At 43.5% G+C, this 16766-nt stretch overlaps 1 protein-coding gene across 1 annotated transcript; it reads right to left on the bottom strand.

Annotated features, from left to right (window-relative positions):
• Positions 1–246: 246 nt before the first annotated feature.
• Positions 247–16504, bottom strand: LOC143833034 (uncharacterized). The gene is made up of 4 exons (XM_077328341.1): positions 16202–16504; positions 14230–14284; positions 11329–11538; positions 247–2517 (listed from the first exon to the last, which is right to left on the bottom strand). Exons 1-4 carry the CDS (start codon positions 16253–16255, stop codon positions 2150–2152), a joined length of 687 nt encoding a protein of 228 aa, XP_077184456.1. The 5' UTR covers positions 16256–16504; the 3' UTR covers positions 247–2149.
• Positions 16505–16766: the final 262 nt, after the last annotated feature.

Raw genomic sequence — 16766 nt, 5'->3', positions numbered from 1 at the left:
AAATGTATTCTATGCAGCAGTCCAAACAAGATCTAACTGCAGTTATAGTCGGTTTAAAGCAAAGCATCAAGGTAAATAGGAAATTAAAGAAGTGAAGGCCAAAATTCATGCAGTAGAGAAAGGTGTATATGAAATATGGGATTGGAAATCTTTAGCTGAGGATAGACTGGAACTCCTGGAACATCAACTTTTGTGGGGTGCCAGAGATGGAATTCACATTGCAATATCAAAGAAGTGGTCAAAGAGGGTGGAGAATGAATGATTGTTTTATTTATTGATTTGATTTCTTTACAGCCATTCCTGGACCAGGCCTTTTTGTGGTTTACAATAAACTCCCCAATAAAACAATGGATAAAATAAGATAACCCTTTGGCATAACTACAAACACCCTCCAAGCTTATCATTCCAGAACAGCCCCCTCTTGTCACCTACAAGCTTTGGGAAGGGCTTGCACATCCAACCCTTGATGTTCTAAGGCATTCTGAGGAGGAACCCAGATCTTCCAGAACCTGGCCTCAATCAAATGTCTGGAGGAAAAGCTCCATCTTGCAAGCCCTGCAGAACTTTGATAGCTCTTCCAGGGCCCCCAGATCTTCCAGGAGCTCATTATACCAGGTCAAGGCCAGGCACACCTCCTGTAGGCTAGGGACCAACAGCAGGTTCAGACCCACAGAGCGAAGAGCCCTGTTGGGGCAATCCCACTTTCTTAAAAATAAAATGTATGTCCCAGGTGGCTCTACCGTGTCCAGCACAATGAAGTCTTCTGGGGCAGTTTTTTGTCCCTTTCTGGATGCTGTACTTGGCCACAGGTAGGGAGGAGTTGGGCCAAGATAGCACACCTCTTCCCTGCCAGACAGTCCTTTCCCCACATAGGCCCCAATGTCACCTGTGGCAAGGAAGAGAACATGGAAGAATCCACATGCCCTTGCCGTGGGCCAAACAAGGGCCTGAGTCATGCCACACCTTCCCCGGACCATTGCTGACATTATCTGGAAGTGGGCATTAACCCCGTGAGCAGACGCACACTGGCTCGGGTTAAATCCCTCATATGGAATTGGTCTCAATGGCAACTAGCCATGATTACTGAGGGGATCCACTTTCATAGGCAGCAAACCTCTGAATACCAAGGCTAGGAGGCAATGTAAGGAGAAGGCCTCAGCCTTTATGCCCTGTTGTTGGAACTCCAGAGGCAATGGTTGGCCACTTTGTGAGTCTCGACAGACCACGGATCTGGTCTAGTAGAACTTTTCATATGTTCTTATATTCTCATTCTGCTTTTCTTTCTTAGCTCTGCACAAATGTTCAGAGCTGGTCCTATCGCTCAATAGAGTATTATGCTGTGAGCTATGTATTTGAATATTCAATCTGATGGCCTGAAACACTTCTGTGGTAGTGTTAGCATCAACATTCTGATCATATTAGTTTGTCATGAATTTTACACTGTCAAAAGATCTTTTTTTGCAAAATGGAACTGTTGCACTTATAGATCTTCCATTATTTCAGAGTGTTTTACCAATAAAGTTTGTTTCAGCTTTCAAATACGTTTTCATCTTTCCCTGATATTATCAGTGCACTTATGCACTTAATTATTTAGTTCTCAAATTTATACCCCACCCTTCTCTGGGGGCTCAGCATAGCTTACTGATACAACATGGCAAAAATAAAAAGCAGTCTTGATGTGACAAAGAACATCTGGGAAACCTGTAACTAAGACTTGTAAACTGTGAACTAGCTGATTTTTTTACAAAGAAAATCAATTCTTCAATACCAGCTACCTTTCCCCTCTTTGTAAATCAAATCTTCAATTTGTTTGTTGATAAAAAAAATCTCAGTGCCATTCCTGACAAAGGGTTTTTAATGAAAAGTTGGCTCTACACCTTCCCAAAGGGCTCCAGGGCTGAATAAAGTTTTAAAAGATCTTATAGTGACACGATGGGACAGTGAGTTTCATTTATTGACAAAGAAAATGATGCTACCAAGGCTAACTCAGACCACATTGCATTTTGGAGGGAGAATTTACCTCAGAATGGGGAGTTGTGTAGATGTCATTGCCATATTAATATGTCAAAATTACCCAAAGGTATTTTCCAGCAGGAACCCCTTGATTCATTGTTGTTTGTAAAAAGGAAAAGTGCATTCTCAACTATTTTTACATGGTCAAGTTTGCTGATTTGGACATTTCGCTCAGTACGTTATTGGCTTCTTCTACATATTTCTTTGAGTACTTTTTGATCAGATTTATTTTCTCCATATTTTCTCTCAGGTTTCCTTGCAGCCGGATCCAGTCAAGGTACTCGCAGTTTTCATCCCTTGTTCTCTCTGCCATCTTATCCTGGCTCTGGAGCACCGAACAGATCATTTCCTGGAGTTGTGTTTTTGTACTGATGATGCCCATGGTGGCACGGTTCAGCTCCTCCACCTGCCACAAAGCCTGTTTCAGTTTCTTAGGCACCTCTTTCTTCTTTGCAGTTAGCCAAAACTTATACCCCTCCATGTGCACCTGCACACCACAATCACCTGTAAAACAAAGCAGTGATTAAGTTCCCATTGGTGTGAATCCAAGAGAAAGGACTAATTGTTTTCATTTTAACAAAGCCAAACCCTTAAAGCAACAAAGCTCCTTAGAGAAGCTAGTTGTCAAAGCTATCACACTGGCATGAAAGCTGATTATTTCCACTTTGCTTATCAGTGACTGAGTTGCATGCATACATATATGTGAGCTCTGTTTGATGTAATAGAGTCATTTGACAATATTTAGCCAAGATTATCCATGCCACTTGCCTGTAAGAAATAAATCCCTGATACAGTCCCACTGGCATGCTCTTCAGGGAAGCCACTTGTATAAATTTGACCCATAATCCCATGGCTTTTTCCTGTTACTCATTCAGCGCAAAACTATCAGGTATTGGATAAGTCTCTGTAATGAATTCTGATCTAATCTCCTTTCACATTACCCTCTTGTCTGTCTTATTGTTGAGTTCACAACTACTTGGCTCTTCTTTCTGAAGAGCACTTTGTTGAACTTTTTGGCATGAGTTTGGAAGGCTGGCATTACATAGGAAGGATTGGATTTAAAGGCATGTGAAGAAGTAATACACAGGAAGGCAAAATCTAAGGATTGGGAAAAGAATACAAGGGCCGACTGGATGATGCTTTCCACTGTAGCATGCAACCCAATAAGGAGGTTATCAGACAGAAAAAGAAAATCTAAAACCTTAGCATCTTGATGACTTACTGAGGCAGAAAATCAGGAAGTTGAATTAATCCAGTTGTGAAAAGAAGCCTCTGAATTTCCATACCTGGAGATTCCTCAGTTTTCAACTTTAGCAGTGGCACTTGTGGTAGAAAGGCCAACACAACACAATGTAACAGCAGCACAATTGCCGATTTTGTAAATTTGTACTAATATTGCTGGGCCTCATCCAAACAATTTAAGGCTTTTGTTATGTTAGAAATCACATTTGCTATCTTTTCTTCCCAGCTTTCATTGCTACCAGAGAACAGCACAGTGCAAGCAACTTTCAAAATATATTTAGGTAGTTTTCCAAATGTGTCTTGTAGCCAATGATGCCACCCAGCAGATCCTGCAAGGGGCAGCAACTTCTCTCTATCTGAACCCTATGGAAAGGGAAGTTTATAAGCCATGGAGACACTAGGGCTCTCGTAGGTTGTTACCAGTCCCACCCATCAGGCAGGCCATACCCCGAATCTAATCTTATGTGCAGGGAAAAAATGTGGATCTGGTTGCATTAAACCCTGTTTCATGGGCAGACCACTGTGCTGTGAAAGCCCAGCTTGGTATACCTAAACTTTTCTGTTTAGGTGGAAGGCACTTTTTAGCCTGCCCACAGGGACTTATGGATTTGAATAGTTTCCTGAATGCTGTGTTGGACCAAACGTCCCTTGGTGACTCATTAGATGATCTGTTCAACAACTGGAATGCCTGGATGCTGGCCACCATCAATGAGATTGCTCCCTGATATCCTTTCCAGCCCTGTCTTAAATGGGCCCCCTGATATACCAAGGAGCTATGTGAGATAACTAAAGTGGGTCTGGAGAAAGACATGTGACAAAGCTTTGAGGACATCTTATAGAATGCCTATGAAAGCCTATGATAGGACAGTGAAGGTTGATAAACTTGAGTTTTATGCAACATCCCTTGCATCTGCTAGCTCATGCCCAGCAAAATAATTTAGAGTAGTTTGGTCCCTTACCTTCCTTGAAGAAGGGTGCCCACATAGTAGCAAATTGGATATTATCTCAAGGCCCCTTCGCCACCTTTAGGAAGTGTATATGATGGCTTCAGGCAGCTCTCTCTAGCCAAAGTAGATAGATTGTTAAATTCAGTAAGGCCATCAACTTGCCCATTAGACCCCTGTCCTTCTTGGCAGCTCAAGTTGAGTAATGAGAGGATAGGAGGTCCCCTCTGGGAGATAAACAACCTCTCCCCATCTACAGGGATTTATCCAGAAGAGGCAGTGATTTGACCTCTACTGGAAAAAAAAAACTGGACCCCTCGGAGTCAGCCAATTACCTCCCCATTACATAATTAGTGTTTCAGAGAATGGTGGTTGAAAGGGTGTCCACAGAAAAATTTCTAGCATACCTAGGGGAAACGTTGATCTTTGATCCATTCTAGTTTACCTTGCATCTTGGCCATGGGGTAGAGACAGCACTGATTATTCTTATGGATGATCTCCGATGACAGGTCAGTGCTGTTTGTGTTGTTCAATCTCACAACAGAATCTGATGTGGTAGATCATGAGCTTCTTGCTCACTGCCTCATTGACACTGGAATAGGGGGTACAGCCCTTCAATGGCTGATCTGCATTCTCCAAGGCCATGGAGGGAGGGTTGTAGTTGGAGAAAAGCAATCATGATGCTGCCTGCACCTTGTGGAGTTTTGCATGGTGCAGTCATCTCCCCCACTCCATTTAACATCTTTATGTGCTCTCTAACTCAGCTGGGTCAGGGATTTGGGCTTGGATATCACCAATATGCAGATGACACCCAGTTATATTTCCTAGTGGATGCCCTGCTGGATTCCCCCGACTGAAACATTCACCAGTTGTTTGGAAACAGTGAAAGTCTGCCTCAAATAGAGTCACCTGAAACTCTCTGTATAAGGTAGTATTTCCTTTTCTCCTTCCTGAACTACTGGCAATCAGATTCAGTGAATGCCCTCAAGTTCTAATATTTTGGGATAGGAAGAGAAATGTCTCTTTGTCAACTCTCTATTTATTGATTTTATTTATATTTGAATTTATGTACCACTGCATATCACAGTGGTTTACAATAAAACAATAAAATATGATCCTGTAAAACCCCGTAAAATACAAACATTAACATTAAAACATTCAAGTTGGCGATGTAAACAGAGTTCTATCTCCCACCCCCTGTTCAGCATTCGGTCAAATGAGCTCTCAAATCAGGAGCGAGGGTGACTAACCACCTCAAAGGGATCCTCTGTTGGAAACACTGAGACCCTCACCCTGGCCTCAACCATATGTCTGGCAGAGGAGCTCTGTCTTACAGGCCCTACGGAAAGCTGACAACTCCAATAGGGCCCGTAGCTCCTGTGGGAGCTCATTCCACCAGGTTGGGGCCAGGGCCAAAAAAGCCCTGGCCCTGGTTGAGGCCAAGAGAACGTTTCAGGGACCCAGGACAACCAGCAGTTTCATACCTGCATAGTGGAGAGCCCTGCAGGGGGCATAAGGAGATAAGTGGTCCCACAGATAGGTAGTGCCCAAGTCGCGTACAGACCAGTGGTTCTCAATTTTGGGGTCCTGACCCCAATTGGGGTCGCCTAGCCCCTTCCTCGGAGTCACCAGATTGGTGGCCACAGCAGCGGCAGCCAGTGGTAGCAGGTGGCGGTAGCAGGCAGCAGTGGACAGCGGCAGGCAGCAAGGGGCAGTGGTGGGCAGTGGGTAATGGCAGTGGCCGGTGGCAGCCGGCATCGGTTGTCATCGTTGGAGCCATCGCACTGACCGCCTCCAGATTGTTGTGCATCTACCCGCGTGCCTGTACACGTGCTGCCCCCCAACCACCGCCATTGGGATAATGGCATTATGGCATTACAGCGGTTGAGAACTGCTGTTATAGACTTAAAGGATAAAACCAATACCTTAAACTTAATTCTGAAACAGACTGGTAAACTCTGCCCTTGCTGATCTCAGATCATAATAATTAAATAAACTCTCTTTACCTCATGCATAATTTTAAAAACCTCTATCATGTCCCCCCTTAATCCTCTCTTGTTGATACCATTTCTCAATGAGGGTTTAATGAAACCATGGGGTCCCTTGATGGCCCTAGAAGGGTTCCTGGAAATGGTTGCGTGTTCATAAATTTTTATATAATTTTTGAATTTGTTAAATATTTATCAGGTGTTATAACCATATATGATCATGTTGAGACACTCCCCCAATGGCTAATGACAGTCCTGGATGGAGGGGGAAGGGAAAGGGCCCTGCGTGGGCATGTACACAGCTATGCTTCCCAACAACATTCTATATGATCAAACCACTTCTGGGGATTCTCAATGCCTGAAGAACATTTCAGAAGTTTCTCAACAGTAAAAAAAAGTTGAGACAGGATGCCATATAACTATACAGAGATATTATAACATTGGATTAAAAAAAAATAATTTACTAATAATCCCTGACACAGAGGGATGGCCCCTTTTTCACTGTAGCAACACCCTGGTTCATACCTTGACTGAGTCCAAACTATTATCCTAACCATTGGTAGCTCTAATATTTGTGAAAAACCCCTTTAGGCGGAGCGCTGTCCAGGGCACATCTGCATGTCCAGCCTGCGCTTCCCCCTGCATGCGCCAATCCGGACATGCCCAGCAAAGTTGGGTGCACCTGGATTGGGCCAGCCCCTTGAGCGCCTGTCTCCAGAAGCTGGTTGTGACACACCCAGCCAGCCTCATGGCCAGATGCCATGGCCTGCCTCCACTCTAGAACAAGCCACCTGCAAGGGGGCCTGCTGGCCCAACTGCCTGTGATGCCGTCAGCCCAGCCACCCTCAGCTGCTGCATGCCAGCTGATTGGCTGTGGTGCTGTCATCCCAGCTGCCAGCATGATGACAAGATTGACTGCCACGCCCCAGGCCCGGCTGGCTGCAGGGCTGTTGGCCCAGCCATGAGCCGGAACAGAAGGTAGGGCGGAGGCAGCCCCCTCTGTAGGGTCCCACTAGCAACCATTGCATTCCTGGATTCAACAGGCTTTCAGGCTAATTATTTCATAAAAAACAAACTTGGAAAAAATGTAAGTTGCGACTTGCTGGGCATAGCATTGATCAATTTACATATCTTGGATTGGTATTTCAGGCCGACCTTTAATGCATATTTCATCTAAACTCTGAGGGCTAAACTCTATGAGGGCTGCAGTTAGCTTGGCCAAAACCATTTATTATTATTATTATTATTATTATTATTATTATTATTATTATTATTATTATTATTATTATTATTCCACTGGGAGCCAATATATCCCTGTGGCAATTTGGGTGTTCAGTGTAAAAGCAGATGCTCAGCTATTATATGCAGCGGCAGTGTGGATTACTGTGGTCATGGATAGTATAGATCACCCTGTTTCTTACTTCATAGTATTCTAGGTGTATCACAATGAATAACTGGCATGGTATTGCATGCTGAAGTAGGAGAATTGTCATTGGAGATGTGAGCCTGGCTAAGAGCTTTTAAATTAAAGATAAGTATCTCAAGGTCTGATTTGCTGCTGGGACTTTAGTTAAGAGTTTTAAATCTGGGACAGGCTAAAAGGTAAAGGTAAAGGTATCTCCTGTGCAAGCACCGAGTCATGTCTGACCCTTGGGGTGATGCCCTCTAGCATTTTCATGGCAGACTCCTGGGATCAAACTCCCAGCCTCATGGGCAAAGCTTTCAGACTGCATATCTGCTGCCTTACCACTCTGTGCCACAAGATACTCTTCTGGGACAGGCTACTGGAAGATAAATTGATATGTATAAATGTTATTCTGATATGTTAAATAATCAGGGCATTGGGACTTACATTACTTGATCAATTGTTTGAAAATACTAGATCAGGGGTAGTCAAACTGCAGCCTTCCAGATGTCCATGGACTACAATTCCCAGGAGCCCCCTGCCAGCGAATGCGTTTGCTGGCAGGGGGCTCCTGGGAATTGTAGTCCATGGACATCTGGAGGGCCGCAGTTTGACTACCCCTGCACTAGATTGTAGCACTACTAATACAAGATCACATAGGGTTTGTTCATCTATTGCTAATGATACCTCAAGACTCCTTCCCACACAGGGGACCCCAATTTTGGATCCCTGTACACATGCACATCTTAGCATTTTCCTAGCAATGAAAAAGGAGACTAGAGCAAACTGAGTCTAGAGCAAACATGACATACTGAGAGCTTGCAAGGAATGAGGGCTTGCAATTAATTATGCACAAGCCCCTCTCCAGTGATTCGAGTCAGTGATGGGAGTCAACCAAAGGGCCTTTCCCCATAAGGACCAAAGAGCCCCCCCTCCCTAATAATTTGGTCTTAGAGACAATAATCAAGACAATGAGCAATGGGCCAGCCCCATCTTTATTTGAAGTGCTGAACAGAAAGATTTCTCCCCCTGCTCTGTCATGTAAAATACTCAGTCACTGATACTTGCCTATCTAACCTCCCACTCTCGCTAAAGAACCACTTCTCCTTGATACTTCTACCTTTTATGCAAAAGAAGAAAACTCTCCTCCACTATGCACATACACATGCATGCAACAACTCTTTTCAAATTATGTCACCTCGATAAAGGTAAAGGTATCCCCTGTACAAGCTCCAAGTCATGTCTGACCCTTAGGGTGACGTCCTCTAGCATTTTCATGACAGACTCAATACAGGGTGGTTTGCCAGTGCCTTCCCCAGTCATTACCGTTTACACCCCCCCCTGCAAGCTGGATACTCATTTTACCGACCTCGGAAGGCTGAGTCAACCTTGAGCCGGCTGCTGGAATCGAACTCCCAGCCTCATGGGCAAAGCTTTCAGATGGCTGCCTTACCAATCTGCACCACAAGAGGCTCCTGTCACCTCGATAGAGATTGACTTTTCATCATTCTTGCATTCCTGTGCTGAAACCCTTTCCCTTCCTCAATGTTAGGAAAAATGAAAAGAAAGTTACTCCACAATCCATTCAATGTAGTCGGTTTTGGATCCCAGCCTGTTATCCCAACTGTATGGCTGGCTTCCTGATTTCTCTAACCCATTGTACTGAGCTACTCCAGTCTGGTCAATTTCCCTCTCTGGAGCCTCCCCTCCATCTTCAGTAAGTAGACTTATCATATGTCTTTGATTATCCCATTTTATTTCCTCATTTAGTAGCAGGTAGTTTGTTAGGAAAGGGATTTATACTGGGTTTGCCCTTCACAGGCACAATTGTTTCCTTTTTGTAGTGCCTCTATTTTTCTCTACCTGATTGAACTTAGTTCTCTTTATGTTAATTCAATACATTTCTTTCCCAGTTTAAGAAGCTTCTTTTGAGTTTTGGTCTGAGTCTTGATGCCAGTATACACAGAGTTAGGATCTTGGTAATTAATACCCCACAATATATGAGAACGGATGCTTTTGCTAGCAACACACCCTGCATGCGTACAAGCGATTTGGATAACAATATTGTAATATGCTCCCCATTGAAGATTCCAGAGTATTTTCAGACTTTGAGTATATATCTCTCAGTTTTTATGACTCTACAATTTTCATGAGCTGGATTTGAAGGCAATTTTGTCTCCATGCTAGATATCTGAAGCAGGGATTTTTTGGTTATCAGTTAGCTTTTCCTAGCCTGCAAGGACAGCGACAAAGACATGCACAAATTCTCATTAATTGATTCTTCCTTCTTCCTTCTTTCTATCCCATGAGCCAGTCAGGGCCCTTCACATCAAAGCATCACTGTGGCAAGAGGTTTGTTGGAGAGTCTGGGGTCAGGACTGGAAGCTACAGGCTTGCCTGCTGCTTGCCCAGTTGAGGGGACCATGGGAAAAGGGATGGCTTTGAAGCACCAATGGGAGGGTTTGACAGGCTTTTTGGCATGTTTGGCATGTTTCTTGGAGGTCCCATGTTCAGCCTCTGCTGAAGCAGCTGCACTGGTTGCCAGTTTGTTTCCAGATTAGGTTCAAGGTTTTAGTATTAACCTTCAAGGCTATATGCAGCTTGAGTCCTGCATACCTGAAGGACCGCCTATCTCCTTATGCTCCCCGCAGGGCACTTTGCTCTGCAGGTAAGAATCTGCTGATGATCCCAGAACCCTGGGAGGCATGCCTGGCCTTGACAAGGGCCAGGGCCTTTTTGGTCCTAGCCCCTACCTGGTGGAATGAGCTCCCTGCAGAGCTGCGGGACCTGTCAGAGCTCTCTGAGTTCCGCAGGGCCTGCAAAATGGAGCTCTTCCACCAGGCATTTGTCTGAGGCCAGGTGGTGGCCCAGGGGCTAAGATCGGGCCCCTCTCCCCAAAGGTGGAGGCCAGTATTAGACTGGCCTGGTTCCCCAGATTGTTCCACCATATGCCCAGTTATCCATCCGCTCCCTTCTGCTCATCCAGTAGGCCTGTATGGGAATAATTTTTACTTAATTGCCATCATTGTGACTGAGTCATTGTTTATGGGGTTTTAATAGGGAATTTTAATGGTTTTTAATGTACTGTATTGCCTGCTGCTTGCCCAGTTGAGGGGGCCATGGGAAAAGGGCTGGCTTTGAAGGGGTGCATTACAGTGCAATAAGATCTTTTCAATCTTATTGCACTGTAATGCAATCCCACCTTCAGAAACTTGTGTTGAAACAGAAATCCAGGGCAGGCAGGTTGCACCGGGCAAAGCGTTCCCCCCATAAAGCAATAATGAAATATTGTGAACCGCCACGAGCCAGTTTCCAAGAGGGCTGGTCATACAAATCGAATTGGCAATAACAATAGCAACAACAACAACAACAACAACAACAACAACAATAATGTTTTTGCTTTGCTTTGACATGGAGGTAACGGAACGGTTGATGTTACATTTTGCTGTGTGTCTGTAGAACCCTTTTTTCCTCCTGTTTGGAAGGGCATGTGTCAAGTTTCTACTAAGCAAAGACCAATCACCTTTTCAAGACACATCAAGTCATAGATAGACTGGTGCCTCAGAGGAAACCACCTAACACTTGCAGGCCTCTTTTCCTGCTCAAGAGTGATTTTTTCTGCCTTCTTTGTTGCTGCTCAAGAATTGCCCCCTTAACAAAAACAGTTGACAAAAAATAAATTTTGGCTACAGGCCTTCCTAAATCCACTTTTATTTTATTTCCCCTGACCACTTACTGTTTTCCTGCTGTATCTTCTCTATGCATATGGAAAGACTACATGCCAGTGAACAGGAATAAGTCTGTTTCAGGCCCAGGATGGCTTTTTGGATAGCCCAATAATCTTCTTGACTCTTGTTGAAAGTCTTGGCAATGTCAGCAAATATAGTGTCAATCTCAGGCACACTGACCAATTTAAATGAGATGGTTTCCCCTTTGCTGGTAAGATCTAGAAAGATGGAAAGAAGAGTAGAGTTTTATACCCTGATTTTGTCTACTGTTGTCTGATGGTTGCCAGCACTAGGCCAGGCACCATGTCATAGTGAGGCTGCTCCTGGCAGGCCTGCTTCCTTCTCTCCTTCCAACCCACCAGCCAATGTTACTTTATCTGCCCATTTACCTGTCTTCAGCTTTCTTTCCTTCCCTAGCCCTAGCTGCTTCTCTCTCACTGGAGTTTGTATTGGTCGGGCCTGCTTCCATGGTGACTGCCACCAAGCTTGGCTAAATTGTGTGTGGTTGCTAGACCAGGGCACATTGTGCAGACAGTGAGTTTCTGGTAATCATCCTTGCATCTGTCCCCAGTTACCTTTTCCACATGGGAATTAGGCCTGGGCTGGAGCTCATCTGGTTGCAGGGCTAATGATTCAGGCCCTCCATAGCCCTGTGGCAAGGGAAAGCAAGGAAACGCAGATATATCCACATTCCTTTTTTTTTTTTTTGCCCCAGGCACCAATAGGGCCTCTGATAGAGCAGGCCCATGTGGTAGGGAAGAATTGGGGCATCCAGGCCCGGCTGCTCCCCCAACTATTTCATCCCAGAAGGGACAAAAAATGCCCCAGAGGGCTATGCAGTACTGTGAAGGGCTGAGGAGCTGACTTGTCTTCAAACAGAAATCTGGGGCAGGCAGGTTGCAATGGGCAAAGCGGTCCCCCATAAGGACATGGGAAATGGCAGGGTAAGCCCTTCAGTTTTGCTTTACAGAAACAAAGGCTTGTCAATAGTGTTGTGGTTGCCTAGCCATCCCTTTTCTTATAGCTACAAGGATTGTTTTTATTCATTTCTATTAGTTTGGGATTTTTAATTTCCACAATGTATTTTTTTTTAAGTTCAGATTTTTCAGCAATCCTGGACTTCATATTTTCAGAGAAATTCCCCCAGTCTTCCCCTGGTTCTGTATAGGAGCTCTATTGATCATATCCAGTTTGGTGTAGTGGTTAGGAGTGTGGACTTAGAATCATAGAATCATAGAATCATAGAGTTGGAAGGGGCCATACAGGCCAACTAGTCCAACCTCCTGCTCAACGCAGGATCAGCCCTAAGCATCCTAAAGCATCCAAGAAAAGTGTGTATCCAACCTTTGCTTGAAGACTTCTAATCTGGCATGCCAGGTTTGATTCTGCGCTCCCTCACATGCAACCAGCTGGGTGACCTTGGGCTCGCCACGGCACTGATAAAACTGTTCTGACCGAGCAGTGATATCAGGGCTCTCTCAGCCTCACCCACCCCACAGGGTGTCTGTTGTGGGGAGAGGAATAGGAAGGTGACTGTAAGCTGCTTTGAGCCTCCTTTGGGTAGGGAAAAGTGGCATATAAGAACCAACTCTTCTTCTTCTTCTATCCGATATGGATAATCTCTATTGCATATGATGCAGTATGTCTGGATTTACAGTAGAGCTACATTTTAAATATATAGCTAATCAAATCAAAATTCAAATGTAGAAAACCTTCTGTAAACTATTTGTACATTATTAATAAACACAGGCTTCAATGCAATGATGCACAAGCAGAAACATAATCAGACTTGGCACAGTTATGCTTGTGCAAATTCTTGTGCAATACCTAGAGCACTGGCTCCTAACAATTTTCAGTATGATCGCCCCTTTCAATATAGAAGAAATTTCAGGCCAACTACATGATAGTAATTGTGCTGTTGTCAGTTATTCTTTCTATCTAAGAACATACATAATGACTAAAAGATCAAACTGACAAAGCTTGAATTATGGTTTTGTAAATGGTGTGAGTTTTGTAGGTAGTTTGGAGCTGTAGTTTAATAAATCATCATTTGGTGTGCTATAGATTTGCAGACCACTTACACTAATACCACAGATCCCTAGGGGTCCCTGGATCCCAAGCTGGGAACCATTGACCTAGATTTTTCTTCCCTCTATTTTATTGTTCCCACAAGATACTTGCATGTCTTCTACAAGCAGAAAAGCAGTTCAGGATAGGTTATGCTCAATTTAGAACAAAGGGAAAGAATGGAGACCTTAGTGCATATGCAAATCTTACAAAAGATCCCAGCCATGTTACAGAGGAGATTTAGATAATTGACAGGGACAGAGTTATAGCCTTCTAAATCTTTTAAATCAATGGATTTATAAAGACATAAATAAACTTAGAAAGATTACAAGTATGTAAGATATAACATAATGATTGTTAATTATTCCTTCTTTCTATCATTTCTCCTGTAGAATATAGGACACCACATGACTAAACCTGAATTACTAACAGTGCAATCATAAACAGAGTTTCACCTTTATATGTCCACTGAAATTAATATTTAACTTTGTTTAGGATTACATTGTAAATGTAATTCTGGTCCTGCTTTCTTTTTAGACACATCATGTGGAGTATTGTAGAACATATTCAATGGTTCCCCATATTTAAATAGGCACTCTTCCAATGGAAGACATTTTACTGTGGGGATTCCTTCCTCCAATGGAAAGTCCCCACTTAGTGGTAAAGAATTATTTAAACCAGTACATTATTATTTAATTTAAACAGTGAAAATGGCTAGAGTCTACTCTCCAATTGAAGCTGGAATATATTTTGTGTGGTTTTGTTTGAGCAGAATAATTATCTTCTAGATCATTTATAAAATAAAGAGAAGTGAAATAATCATAGACTATTCAGATGCTTACCATGTCCGATGTCCTGACAGTATTGTCTTGAGTGCTGTGTATTCAGGGCCTCCCTCTGAAAACAGTACAACATATTTATGGATTGTACCGGGAGTTACCACTTGTAAAAGAGTTAATTTTGATTTTCTAAATATAACTGCAAAATTGATTCTCACATATATATATCAGAACAATCCTTTAGACCTGATTCCAATGACACAGACAGAGGGGTCTGCTGAAGACAGCCTTTGTAATGTACAGGACTGCAAGCCTGAGCAGAGACTCCAAGGTAATGCTAACCCTTCAGACTAGTGTTCTGCTTCTGGGTCAGAAAAATGAAAAGCATACCTACTGGATGGGGGATACACTTCTAGGTAACACTGTGTGTGAATGAGACCTTGGGGTACTTGTGGATTGTAAACTAAACATGAGCAGGCAGTGTGATGCAGCGGTAAAAAAAGTGAATGCCATTTTGGGCTGTATCAACACGGACATCACATCAAAATCACAAGAAGTCATAGTCCCATTGTATATGGCACTGGTCAGACCACACCTGGAGTACTGTGTGCAGTTCTGGAGGCCTCACTTCAAGAAGGACGTAGATAAAATTGAAAGGGTACAGAAGAGAGTGACGAGGATGATCTGGGGCCAAGGGACCAAGCCCTATGAAGATAGGTTGAGGGACTTGGGAATGTTCAGCCTGGAGAAAAGGAGGTTGAGAGGGGACATGATAGCTCTCTTTAAGTATTTGAAAGGTTGTCATTTGGAGGAGGGCAGGATACTGTTCCCATTGGCTGCAAAGGAAAGGACACGCAGTAATGGGTTTAAACTACAAGTTCAACGATATAGGCTAGATATCAGGAAAATGTTTTTCACAGTCAAAGTAGTTCAGCAGTGAAACAGGCTGCCTAAGGAGGTGGTGAGCTCCCCCTCACTGGCAGTCTTCAAGCAAAGGTTGGATACACACTTTTCTTGGATGCTTTGGGCTGATCCTGTGTTGAGCAGGGGGTTGGACTAGATGGCCTGTATGGCCCCTTCCAACTCTATGATTCTATGATTCAAATAATTTTGGGGTACAAACAGAGAATGGTCCTATGAATTTGGAAAGTGCAGGAAGATCTAAATAGGGAATATTTAGGGCCTATAACTGTAAATGGTGAACAAGTAACTGGCTAAAGAGACAGAGGGGCTGAAATGACTTTGCTCAAATCTGGGCTGATCAATAATAAATCAGCATTTGCTAGAAAGGTCCTACGAAATCAACACCATAAGTGGACCAGAATTTCAAGTGTAGTTAGCTTGGAGTTCACATAAGAAGAGTTTACAGGAATGTAGACAGTGAGACTTTGGGGGGAACTCTGAGGTTTCTGCAGATTGTCCCAATAACAAATCCTTGACTTGATGCAAAAGATTGAATTATTGAAAGTAATGCAAGCAAACCCAAATCAATACGTTGCCAAGACTGGCATACCTGCCCCTCCAGAACCCAGGTTTAGGTGGGTTAACATCAAAGACAAAACAAATGGAGCTGTGTGAAATCAAAAGGTCTTTATCAAGGACACTGCTCTGTCCACCCTAGGAGCCTTTGTTACATAGAAAGGGGATGGTATGAACACAAGCACGAAAGGGCACCTAAATGGCAAGGTAATAAAAGTAGGAAGGTGTGCCCTGGTTTACACAGTTGAAAGGCAAGAAAAGTTTACAACTATATCCCATTCTGACTTGCAGACAACAACAGAAACTGCAATTGCCAGCAGTAGGTCTCAGACTTCAGAAGAGCTGACATCATCAGCCAAGCAATAGACTGTGCTAGCTGAGCCCCGTGGAAGCGAGGTTTGGAGGTGGGACTTCAAAAGGTTGCAATACCTCAGAGTCCACCCACCAAAGCAGCCATTTCTGCCTGGGGAGCTGATCTTTATAGTCCGGAGATTTGCTGACAAGTGCTAAAATTCTTTTGATCTTTTTCTTTGCTAAACAACAGTTGATCTCTTACCTCACTTGAACACTCTGATGCACAGGGAAAGCAGCAACAGAAGGAAGAGGCCATGCTCGCCAAAGCAAAATAAAGAACTTTTAGAAAAAAGGCAGAAGTTTGTGAAAATGCGCCAAATCCTTTAATGAGCCTGCCCTCCAAACTGTACACATCGATTCCATTCTCCAGTCTAGGGACGTATCTTCCAGGCAAGTTGTGATTCTTCCTGTTTCATTTCTCTTTATGGACTTAATTACCTCAGAGAAGTCGGACTTGTTCCCTGGCAAACAAACTCTGCATTGTTAAACAAGCTCTCAGCTCTTGAAAAGGCTATTTCCTTTGGACTGGCACTCCTAGAATATACCATTATCTCCAGTAGGGGTAAAAAGGAGAAGGAAACATGACAGAACATAGTAAATACCAATGGACTGGCAACTATCCCTTTAATGCTCTCTGCTTAGATTACAGCAAGAGAGGAGAAAATAATTTCCTGATATGAATATTGACAGCAAATCATTCTAGTCAGTTGTATGGACAATAATCATGACAAATTTGTTCTCCTTTGAATGCTTACATAACTGTATGC

The sequence above is a fragment of the Paroedura picta genome, chromosome 3 (genome assembly GCF_049243985.1).
Source record: "Paroedura picta isolate Pp20150507F chromosome 3, Ppicta_v3.0, whole genome shotgun sequence".
In the NCBI taxonomy this organism is placed as follows: Eukaryota; Metazoa; Chordata; class Lepidosauria; order Squamata; family Gekkonidae; genus Paroedura; species Paroedura picta.
Note: the sequence above shows the minus strand (reverse complement) of the source record. Positions and strands in the feature narration are given on the sequence as shown.

Coding starts and splice junctions, on each gene's coding strand:
- LOC143833034 (XM_077328341.1), bottom strand. CDS start 16,255: ATGGCCTCTTCCTTCTGTTGCTGCTTTCCCTGTGCATCAGAGTGTTCA. Junction 11,539..14,229: donor CTGTCAGGACATCGGACATG/GTAAGCATCTGA, acceptor CCATCTTTCTAG/ATCTTACCAGCAAAGGGGAA. Junction 2,518..11,328: donor GAAGATACAGCAGGAAAACA/GTAAGTGGTCAG, acceptor TTTGTTTTACAG/GTGATTGTGGTGTGCAGGTG.